Source organism: Pollachius pollachius (assembly GCF_949987615.1).
Source record: "Pollachius pollachius genome assembly, chromosome: 3".
NCBI lineage: Eukaryota > Metazoa > Chordata > Actinopteri > Gadiformes > Gadidae > Pollachius > Pollachius pollachius.
Window position 1 is genome coordinate 44,441,345 of NC_136936.1, and position 12,500 is coordinate 44,453,844.

Consider the following 12,500-nt stretch of genomic DNA (forward strand, 5'->3'; position numbering starts at 1 on the left):
CACCAGAGTCTAATCAGGTTGAAAAGACCAACCATAAAATTCTCAATTTGTTATCAATTAGGAAATTGTAAATTAGGAAATCGATAATTAATAATAATACCAAAATACAGTTGTATTCAATAATAGCTGTAATAATATATGTTTAAAAGGAAATTATTCATGATATGTATGAGACATTAATAATTATACATTAATTATGTTTACTTTTAATGTACTATAATAGATATAATAGATTATTGGGTTGTGACCAATAGGATGTGTGGAAATAGGGACATCCAGGTCAGTGAGAGAGGGGAAAGAGAGTGAGGCGGGAGACATCAGAAATAAAGGACATGACTTTAGTCTCTGTAGAGATCAATTAAATATTGTGGATGTAAAGCATTCAGTTATTATTTGTTTTATCTTGTTTCAATGAGCATGAAAGGGGGTGTAATCTCAAATTGTTTGATTGATTAGGTACTTTCTGTGCGAAATCTATAAGCCGATTAGGACTTTTAGCTAGTCAGCTAGGTTGGTTTAAATAATTAATAGGAGTATACGAAAAGCATAACCCTCTCTTGGAGGCTGACATCCTCCAAAGGGATGAGCGTCTTCCATCCCTCTGATGCGATTTCCATTCCGTTCGGAGGATGCTAATCCCGTAAATTCAAAGAGACCCCCTTTTTTGGAGTGTCCTCTTCAGAGCTTTTTGCTGCAGGCGCTACCTGCCCTTGTTTTGTCATTGACACGTGTAATCCAATGAATTACACAAATATGAATTCAAACTTTAAGTTACTTTAAGAGGCTAGCTCTCTGAAACACCTAACTGATTAATGAACAAAGGAAACTTGGTATCAGCTATGTGTATTTTATGTGACTATATCTCTATAAATCCATGCCTACTAGTTTCTGTGGTCTAACTCGTGTTTTAAACAATGTACACTGTCTGTGACAAACCATAAACATCTGATCCAATAGTTTCATTATCCAACGATATATTGTGTATGGTCAAAGTCGTGTTGTTTGAACTGAAGCCGGTAGCCCTGTGTCTTGGGATAATAAGATATATCAAAAGAAGAAGTGTTTATATTATGTATAAAACAAATGCGTCTGTTATGGAACAAATTAATCATGATGTAGACTTAATAAAGATACTGGCAAACCTATAAGAACTACATTTAAAATTGAAATATCCCAATAAACAGAGTAAATGTTTTTTATTGCTTTTGAACATTAAAAAACATGAGCCTGTTGCAGGTCTATCGATCCATACTGTGCTAGCGCATTACACTGTAGGCCACTGGTTCCAAAACTTTATTTTGCCCGTGGCCCCATTAGTAGCTCTAAATATATTTGTGAGCGCAACTGTAGCTTATGTACATCTGCATCATCACAAATTGTTTTCACCCAATCAATATCTACCCGTATTAATGTACATAAATGTCACTGACTCACTCCACTACAGACCAAGTGTTTTGCTCCTGGCTTTGAATCATTAGGGGTGTCAGTAAATATATACAGAGCTTCTATGATACCCTTTAAAATAAGCTCTGATATACATATGGGGTCGCAATCTCCAGCGCCCCCATATCGCTTTTCTTCTGCCAAATGTACTTATTGTAAGTCGCCTTTGGATAAAAGCATCTGCTAAATGCCCTAAAGGTAAATGTTAATGTAATGTATATCAGGCGACCCCAAGTGGAGTCTGACCTCAAGGTTGGGAACCACTGCCTTCAGCTGTCTCTAGCACTACGATGCACCCACGCCAACACTCACACGGCTAATATGTCTCACGCTGGCCAGTCGTCGGGGAATGCAGCTAAACGGGACATTTCTCCCTTGTAGCACAACAAACATGAATGATGAAGGAATCACACACAAAAATACACACACACACACACACACACACACACACACCTGCACACACACACACACACGCACACACACACACACACACACACAGTTTTCCCAGTCTTCAGTCTTGAAAAGACCACTTAAACGATGTAGATTTCATCCCTCACACATGGTTGGCTGGGTTAAGAGACGAGGTCAGTAGACGGTCTGTCTGTCTTTCTGTCGGTCAGCCTGTCTGTCCTGCCTCTACAGGGACCCCCAGCCTGTGTAGAGCAGTGGTGTTCAAACTGTGGGTAGCGACCCATAAGTGGGCCACGGCAGGTGGCAGAGCAGGATTGCCCCAATAAAAATTCACTTTTTGCACAAATGTAAAGTGTTTGTTCAGAAGCCGCTGACCCCAGGCTGGCTACAGGAAACGTTCATCTTGGTTCTGCCCTCTTATTACGGTCAGGGCAAGAGGGGAGGCTGGTACGGTATTGTTTGCTACTTTATCATGATCGTATTAATCTGAACATCCTTTTTTGTTTGGACATTTTTGACCCTGTTTAGTGGGACCAAAGCCACATTGTTTCTAATCTCATATTTTTGTTTTTTCTAAATGAAGAGTGAAGTTTGTAGGGTTAAGTGGCATCTAGCCGTGGGGTTGCTGATGGCCACCAACTGAACACCTTTGAATTCCTTACGCTTTCATGCAGTGCTAGCTTTGGTAGATGCCCTTTTCATTCATTCATTCATTAATTTATCAATTCATTAATTGGTTGGGGCGGTGGTAGTTCAGGAGGTAGTTCAATCCCCGTCTCCTCATAGCCGAGTTTCGAGGAGTCCCTGAGCAAGGCACACGACCCCAACTGTAACTGCTCCCGATTGCATGGTTGATTCCCCCGTCAGTGTGTGAATGGGTTTATGAACCGTTGTAAGTCACTTTGGATAAAGGCTAAATGCTCTGAATGTAATTGTATTCAAAGCAATAGCCCTGCTGGTATTGGACGACCGCCCAGTGCCAACCCATTCTCATTTTAATCATAAGCCTCCATCAGCTCACCACTTCAACACTCAAATGCGTCTTCCTAAATTTGTATCAACTGAGATCAGGGAAACACGTCATTTGCTCATAACACAGCAAGAGTGGTGGGGGGGTGGGGGGGGGAAACTATGATTTAATGAAGCATTTCAACCGGCGTAGGATGTAATTCGTGTCAGCATTAGCAATGTTTTGCTAATGACTTTCCAGGACCCAAAGCCAACCATATGGGGGTAGAAGAGGGAAAACACACCAGAGGGATGGCTCACAGTTATCTCTGCTTCACCACCCCTGGGAGGCTACCACGACAACTGGAGAGGGCAGAAATATCTGTCTTAATTATTCCTAATTAGTCTCAATCAACCCCTGATGCTACGTATCTCATGTTAAGCCCTTATTATATGAAAATAGCTCATATTAACAGTTTGCCAAGGGGTACTTGCCTCATTTGAATGTCGGGAGGTATTTTAGGTCAAGCATGGACGGTCAGATTAGTCTTCATCATCGTTTAAAAGGAATGTTGTGAATGAAATGAGTGAGTGACTGAGTGAGTGAAAGAGTGAAGGAGTGAAGGAGTGAAGTAGTGAATGTGGGAAATGCGTGAAAGACGGGACGAGTGGATGAAAGAGTGAGTGAGTGGGTCAATGACTGTGCGTGATGAACCGGTCCGTGGGGGAGTAACGGGCGCGATGGCGTGGAAAGATAATCACAGATCCTGATCGTGGATGTGCTATTTGAACGGTCCATTAGTCTGTGATTATTGACATCGCCTCCGAAGCACAGAAGGGGCTCGGAGCGTCGAGGAAGGCATCAGATTATCTAGCTGATTTTGCAACTGCTGCCAGCCATGAGAAAACTGCTAATTTGTGGAGGTTTCTCAACCATGGTCGTGCAGTTTGTGTTTTCTAATCAAACGATAAATAAAATGGCGGTTTGGTTCCTTTGTCTTGTAGTGAGGAGCCCATCGCTCAGTTGAGCAATGGGTCTTTCATCTTCTGTCTCTTCCAATAAAGCCTATTCTCTCTGAGCTTTATCTTCTATTGCGGATCCCCAAGGTTACACTCACCCACACATGTACGCACACACTCATACATACCTAACACTTTTTATTGCTTTTGGTTGTCCATAGCTTCCGATGATGACGTCCATTCCTGTTTAACATACAAACACACACAAAAATACACACACACATACACACACACACACACACACAAACACACACACACACACACACACACACACACAGACACACACACACACACACACATCCCCATTTAACTGCACTAGTGCTATAGGTGAGTGCTATAGGTCACTGTCGTGGTTCTGTGTTAGGTTCTGCGTAAAGTACAGCTCTGAGAGGAACCGAGGAGGAAATGTCAAGCTCCTAAATAATGAAAGATACTTCCTGCCTAAGGTTAAGAAAACAGAGCGCAATGTTTCTCCTCTCCACTCCCGGTCCTGAAGGTAGGCGTCTGAGCCTGCTCAAAAAGTCCTCGTCTTCATCTCCACAAATACAACTACCAATCTTTGTATCTCAACAGCTCATAACCAGCACTGGAATATAAAAAAAATGACCTTCGAGAGTTTGTATTTATTTAGTACTTATTTCCTTATTGACAACAGACTCATTCATTATTATGTGATATTCATAATTAATGTCAGATGCAACATGCCTATGAATCCATTTGAAGCGTCAATTGGTGAACTGTCGTTAATGTTTGTTAATTGTAACTCACATACACTATTGATGTTCCACTATTGCCAAGGGGAGTGAACAGAGATCAAATCCATCTTGACTGATAAAAGGTTCCCATCCAAAAGTCTTAGCGAAAAGAAAATACAATTTAAATTATGATAAATTATAAGATATTATAAAACACATTGTGAAGTTGGTTTATTTATAAAGCCCATTGAAAAAACACCAGGGATAACGAAAGTGGTGTACAGCAAACTACAACAGCACATTACAGCATGAAATTATTGTTCTTAAAGGTCCCATGGCATGAAAATCTCACTTTATGAGGTTTTCTAACATAAACATGAGTTCCCCAAGCCTGCCTATGGTCCCCCAGTGGCTAAAACTTGCGTTCGGTGTAAAACGAGCACTAGGTGTTCTTCTCGCCTTTGAAAAATCGGAGGCTCAAGCGCGCTGATTTGGAATGTAGTCCCATATGGCATCATAAAGGATCTAAGCTTCTCCCCTTTCTCTGCCTTGCCCGCCCAGAGAATGTGGCCCACCAATGAGACACGACTGTGCGAGCGCCACATGTGTGTGTGTGATTACACACACTGTAACACAAGTGTTTGCTGTTGGTGTTATGGCGCATAACACGTCGGTTCTTTGACGTCTCTTATATTTCCACAACAAGACTGTAGTGGGGGTTATCTCAGCCATGGTTGAGAAGGAATTGGGGGAAAGGAACTTCGGCTTTGACTCCCTGAAGTACATGAACCGCACGCTGCCTGCCGCCAGTTGCCGCGAGGCACCACCACCGCGAAGCACCACCACGCGGCAGCAGGCAGCGTGCGGTTCAGTCTACTTCAGATTGATGTGGAAGTGGAGAACCAGAGATGTCGGAGAACCCGACAAAGTCGTTTGTGATTCATAATATCGTCTGGAGGTGCACACAGCTTTTGGCCGTGATAATATGTATTATATGATATAGATATCTATGTATTATATGATATTATTTAGATATAGAGCTCCAGGACTTCCTTGTTATTTGGATAACCATTCTGCTGTTGGTGTTATGGCGCATAACACGTCAGACTCTCGTCTCTGGTATTTCCACAACGAGACTCGTAGTGGGGGTTATCTCAGCCATGGTTGAGAAAGAATTGGGGGAAAGGAACTCTGGCTTTCACTCCATGAAGTATATGAACCAAGACATGGAAGAGAAAGGGATTGTTGGCCGTGAATGTCTCCCACTTGAGCCCTGCTTCCCGCTGCCGAGGGACCACCGCCTCGGCGCTGCAGGAGGCTGTGGTGCCTAAGCGCTGACCGCTGCCGAGGCGGCGGTCACTCGGCAGCGAGGCTCCGGCGGGAGAAAACCGCGGTCAACAATCGTGGGCAACAATCCCTTTCTCCTCCATATCGTGTTTCAGTCTACTTCAGATTGATGTGGACGTGGAAGAACCAGAGACGTCGGTGAACCAGACGTGGTCGTTTGAGATTCATAATATCGTCTTGAGGCTCACACAGCTTTTGAACGTGATAATATATATTATATGATATAGATATCTATATGATATTATTTAGATATAGAGCTCCAGGACTCCCGTGTGTTCTAGAATATTTACAGAACACGGCTATAGGCTGTGTGCGCCTCGCCATTGCGATATATCCACTGTATACAGAGCGCATGGTGCCGTGGCCGCAAGCTGCTCAGGGCCACACCCCCACCCTCCTCCTTGACCCGCCTCTCTCCTCCTCATTTGCATTAAAGCTACAGACACCGAAACGGCGCATTTGGGGAAAGCTCAATGTGCGACTGGCTCGTAGTGGCTGTAATTCTGCACCACGGCTGAATTTCGGGAACGTCTTCAAATACTGTGTTTGGGGCCAACTAATATCTATATTAAAGCATCCATAAAGTAGCATGCCATGGGACCTTTAAATATCAGAAAGGGAATATGTCCAGACACAGTATCAATCAAGTCAACAAAGAAATTTTCTGTGTGAAGTTGAGTCTCAAAATTATGACCTAGTTGAGAGATTGATATGATAAATAGATAGATAGATAGATAGATAGATAGATAGATAGATAGATAGATAGATAGATAGATAGATAGATAGATAGATAGATAGATAGATAGATGAGAGATAGAGAGAAAGAGAGAGAGAGAAAGAGAGAGAGAGAGAGAGAGAGAGAGAGAGAGAGAGAGAGAGATTTTTTTCATGGGTCCATTTTTAAACCATTCACAGAAAATCGATATATAAAAATAAAGAGTTATAGAGAGTTACAGTCAAGAGGAAGACAGTGAGAGTGGGAGGGAGAGAAGGGGAGAACGAGAGGAAGAGAGAGATAAAGAGAGAAAGAGTGAGTCTCATCCAGTTCTTTGGTTCCTCTCTTTCATTTGTATTATTATGTATTAGCAGAGAACCGGATGAAGGCAGATGAATTCTGGGAATGCTTTTGCGTACTGTGATCACACATTTTTGTATTTTTGTATGTATTGTATGTATTTTTGTATGTATTTACATACAAATCGAATTGAAATGCTTTTAAACAAATGTGTCAACAAATACATGAGGACAAATTTGTCACTTGTACGCATGCACGCACACACTCACACACACACACACACACACACACACACACACAAACACACAGATGGAGTGAGAAAAAAAGACGGTAATACCTTCAGGGATTCCATCTTACAGACCAAGTTTATAGTCGCCGTGCATGAACTGAGAATGACGTAATCCCCCGCCTTTGCGCAAGGTTCATACAGCGTGTGTCGCCTGTCGCACACCTCTGACATTTAGAAACTCCAAAAGGAGAGTGTGCGACCTCCTTGTCCACAAAAACTTCACTGCAGAACAGTATCTATAAATGCACCAGCCCTGAGTGTGACGGGGACTATGAATCCCGCTTTAAGGTACCCCACTGTGTAAGAGCTGTGTGGTGTCACACCACTGCTGCATTCTTCTTGTATTTATTATTTAGTGTGTTATTGGTGTCATGTTTGTACGTAGCTTCTTGATAGCTACCATTTGGGAATACGTAAATGTGTCACCACATCTTTGTTCAAACCCAATCTCTCAAACAATCTCTCTCTCTTTCTCTCTGACACTCTCTCTCTATATATATCTCTCTCTCTCACACAAACTAATCCGTGTCCTTATCTCTCTCTCTCTCTCACACACTCATCCGTGTCCGGTTCTGACACCGTTTCCAAGCCAGGTTTTAATCATATGTTGGAAGGGGACCAACAGAATCCCCCTGGGCCAGGGAAAGACTCCCACATCAGAGGGGAGATCCAAGACCATCAGAGCTTTACCAAGAGATTTGTATAAAGCTTATCTGGTGTTTACATAGTTACTGTAAGTAAGTAAGTGTCTGTGTGTGTGTGTGTGTGTGTGTGTGTGTGTGTGTGTGTGTGTGTGTGTGTGTGTGTGCCTGCGTGCGTGTGCGATTGTGTGTGTGTGTGTGTGTGTGGGTGCACATGCCTGCATGTATGTGTTAAGGAAGGGGGGGTGTGCGCCTGCATGTGTGTTTGTGATCAATACATGTATGTGAACATGTGTTTTTCAATGTTTTTATCCTATTCACTTGTCAGTCTGTCTGTGTGTGTATGTGGTGTGATTTTCTGCCACTGCGTATACATCTTTGTGTGTGTGTTTGTGTGTTGTGTGTGTGTGTGTGTGTGTGTGTGTGTGTGTGTGTGTGTGTGTGTGTGTGTGTGTGTGTGCGTGTTTGTGTTTGCCACTCACTCCAGTGTTTCATCCCAGTGGCACCAATGGCTCTGCTCAACTTCCAGCATGTCCAGTTTAAACCGGGCCAGGCAGAACTCTTCCATAGCGTACTCATAGTGGGGCCCACAGCCCAGCAAACACACACACTGGCACGCTGGGGAGAGAGAGAGAGAGAGAGTATCAGTTAGTATCTACATTGAGAGAGAGAGAGAGAGAGAGAGAGAGACGTTGACACATATTCATCACTGACCTGGGGGCCGGGACCTTTGTTGGATATGTATGCGTGTAGGGAAGGATTGTTGACTAATATACTAGAGATATTTGATGGAGCATAATCCTATACAGCAAGATGCCATAAATGCTCCAGCGGGGTGTGTTGTAGAGTCGGCAAACAGAAACAGCGCCGTTAGCACCACTTGCTGTAGTTCTGTCGCTTTCTGCCTCCATTAACCTACAATGGAGCTGGTAGCATCATCGCTACCAGTGCTACAAACGCTATGCTGGTAGAGTTGGCAGTGCTCGTAGTTCGCTATCGTGTGTGGTTCTGGGGAGAGGCTATACAACAGAGGAGAGAGTCATCCACAGCCGCAGGGCTAAACACAAACAAACACACACAAACACACACACACACACCACACACACACACACACCACACACACACACACCACACACACACACACACACACACACACAGATCCTGCCAACTCCTTCAGCCTCAGAACGAACCCATGCTTGTGAAAAGGGTTGTTTCTTCTTGTTATCTTTGACATTTCACTTGTTCCATTGTCTATCTATTACCACTAACATGGATGTAGTATTGATTTACACAACTGCTAGAAGGAAATAAAGGCTGGTCTGATATGTTAATCTGAGATGGTGCAATGCCAGAACACCAGTTGGCTCGTTTCAGCTGAAAGGGTTTTTCTATTGGGTCAAAGAGATGGAATGTTTCTGCATGAATGGGTGAAAGGATTTATCAGCAACTGTTTTATGTTGTTTCAAATATTTATATCCATACTCCTTCAGAGGCAGTTTTGCATTCGTCTTCTAGTGTAAACTATTTATATAAAAATCGGAATCCATTAATTTGGACAGTTACATGGTTGTGAACAGTTTACAGTCCGTTTGTCAGTAAACTAACTGACAACCAGAGATGTGTTAGAGAGATGTTATCATTTTGACATCTCTCTAAAGGTGTCGAAGCTGGAGGCATTTTGCTTTGAGGTTTACTAGAGGTTCATTTTGGGTTAATTTACTCATATTTATTCATATATATATCCTATTTGTTGAAATTATATTGACATCCTTACACATATCAGTTAATCAAATGCTCATGAGTATTTCTGGCTGTCGCAGGCCTTTCATTAGCCTGTCCAAACATTTCATTCGGCCCGGATTAAATGATTTGATGGCCTACCGGTCTGTGTGAGTGATATCCAGATTCCATGCTGTGCATATAGTTAAATACCAGTATGTTTATTAGCTACAGTTTCAATGTGCTGTATATGTTAAAACTATATCTGTGTTAGATTGCAATCAATGCCTGAAGTTGGATAATTTTTTGCAAGATAAATATTATGTTTCCGTCTGGCCTGTGAAATGTAAATGCAAGCAATAAAGTTTCAGTGGTCAGTGGTTCTCTGGCAAGATACTTTGCTGCATCATCACCACAGCTACTGCTTGCATTGAAAGAAAGAGATCTGCTATTAATTATATTTACATGTAATATTTGCTGATGGACATTCTGTTATATTCTATATCCAAATGACTGAAAACAAAACATGCACACACACACACACACACACACACACACACACACACACACACACACACACACACACACACACACACACACACACACACACACACACACACACACACACAGTGCAAACCCCTCATGCCTGTCTCAGGCTTTGTGAGGTTAAATGCGTTTACATAAGAAGTGACTCTACAGCTCTAAGTGCTTTAGATAAAAGCACAGAAAAACGATTAAATGTTCCCCTAATTAGCACAGAATATGAGACTGACGGGTTCAAATTGTCACACTAAAAATATGAGTGAGTTTTTACATGCCTGCCTGTCAAAAAAACATTACCCATAATGCACCAGGACATGCTCTAATGTCTTTCTAATTGCTCCTCCTCCTCTTTCCTTTCTTAGGCTCTCCCTCATCTTGCCGAGGTCTCGTCTTGTCTCTTATTCACCCCCCCCACCTCCTCTTCTCTGTCCATCTTTTTATAATCTTGCGTCTAATTTGAGTTACGATTCTTTAGTAATGTCCTTCATCTCTACCTGATATTGTCCTCTCCTCTCTCGCTTGCTTCCTCTATCTTTCTCTCTCTGTCTTCTTTTTCTCTTTCTGTTCTCTGGCTCCTTCTCTCTCTTACTCCCACTTGCTCCATTTCTCTCTCTGTCCCTGTCTCTGTCTCTGTCTCTGTCTCTGTCTCTCTCTCTCTGTCTCTGTCTCTGTCTCTGTCTCTCTCTCTGTCTGTCTCTCTCTCTCTCTCTCTCTCTCTCTCTCTCTCTCTCTCTCTCTCTCTCTGTCTCTGCCTCTGTCTCTGTCTCTGTCTCTGTCTCTGTCTCTGTCTCTGTCTCTCTCTCTCTCTCTCTCTCTCTCTCTCTCCCTCTCTGTCTCTCTCTCTCCCGTGATTATGCACAGGTGTGAAAAGAACAGTTGGCTACTTCCGCACTTCCTGTTCACAAAATAGAAGTCAGCACTCAGTGCTCTGGTCAAACCCATACATTAGGCATTCTGCTAATGCTATGCAGCTAAGTGCCAAAATAAAAAGTACTTACTCAAATTAAGAATAAAGAAAGAAAAGTATACGGCTAGGAGACCTTAAAGCTTGTTATATTCCTCCAAAGTTGCAGACAAACTCTGAGGGGAGAGGGGCCATAGAACTGAAGCGAACATCAACGATAAAGTGTGTGTGTTTGTGTGGGTGTGTGTGTGTGTGTGTGTGTGTGTGTGTGTGTGTGTGTGTGTGTGCGATCATAAGTGTGCTCTTGTGTATATAAATCTAAAGCACTCAGGAATTATTTTTATACTTAAAAGTATTTTCCTAAACACGTGTGTGTGATCATAAGTGTGCGCTTGTGTATATAAATCTAAAGCACTCTTTTCCTAAACATCTCCAGCTACTGAGCACTACCAACGTTGTGCTCGGCCAGTATCTCAAACAAACCCTTTCAAGGATGTATCTGATCACTGAATCACCAGTGCCATGTTTTTAGTTTATTTTTAACATACCAATAATAACCACAGGCTGCTTGTGAATTTGAATGCAACCCGTCTCATCGTTTCACACCATCGCCAACAAGACCTGAATCAAGCTGTCTTTTCTTGAGGTTCATATTAAGAGTATTGCTGACCACGACACTCGTCGACCTTTGTCTCGATCAGTATGGGTTCCCCCACAGAAGTAGTCTGGCTATTGACTAGGCCCGTTGATCACGCTTCTTGTGCTGAAGGAAATGACAGCAGCCTCCCCAGACCAAGCTCAATCTACGATCGAGCTTGGTCTGGGGAGGCTGCTGTTGGTGATTGGCTCCCGCGAAAACGTATCGGAGGCAGAAATAAATGTATTGCTCTTCTCCAGACCCTTCTGCAGGGTGAATTCAAATCGCCGGCAGAATGGGCTGGGGGTACCCATAGTCTACCACAGAAGGCTTTTGGAGAGGAACTCTTGTCATCTGAATTATTGCTATATTGCTAATTATTGCTACGCATAGCATTATATGATCATATGAGCAATGAAGGCAAAAGTCCTTTTCGACACAACAAAAGTTTTCCCTTTATACCTGTTTAAACGCTTGTTCAGGTTGTCTTAAATGATTTACTTATTTAAATAATTTATTATTTATTTTAGCTCAGAGGTCACAGCTGAAAACCCAAACCATGGAATCTGTCATACTTGTCTGTTTCAATAAAGTAAACCTGAAATAACTCAATGAAAAAGTAATGGTTGAAATTTGCAGTGGACCTGCCCTGGGCATTTCCCACAATGCACTGTGTTCATCTGTGTGTCATGTAATGCTTTGCCAGTGGCTGGCTGCAGGGGGTCGGGGTGGGGTCGCGTGTCTGAATGTGAATATGTGTGTGTGTGTGTGTGTGTGTGTGTGTGTGTGTGTGTGTGTGTGTGTGTGTGTGTGTGTGTGTGTGTGTGCGCGCGCGTGCGTATATGTGGTTGTGCCTACTGCATACATCCCATGGGCACCCATCGATAT

General features: G+C 42.8%; 1 protein-coding gene across 1 annotated transcript in view; it reads right to left on the bottom strand.

The window, feature by feature from the left end:
- LOC307072803 (receptor activity-modifying protein 1-like) overlaps positions 1–12,500 on the bottom strand; it is a 33,375-nt gene that overhangs the window by 5,762 nt on the left and 15,113 nt on the right. The window contains exon 2 of the mRNA XM_079732287.1: positions 8,292–8,427. Coding sequence (XP_079588413.1) covers positions 8,292–8,427 — 136 coding nt within the window. The remainder of the gene's footprint in view (positions 1–8,291; positions 8,428–12,500) is intronic.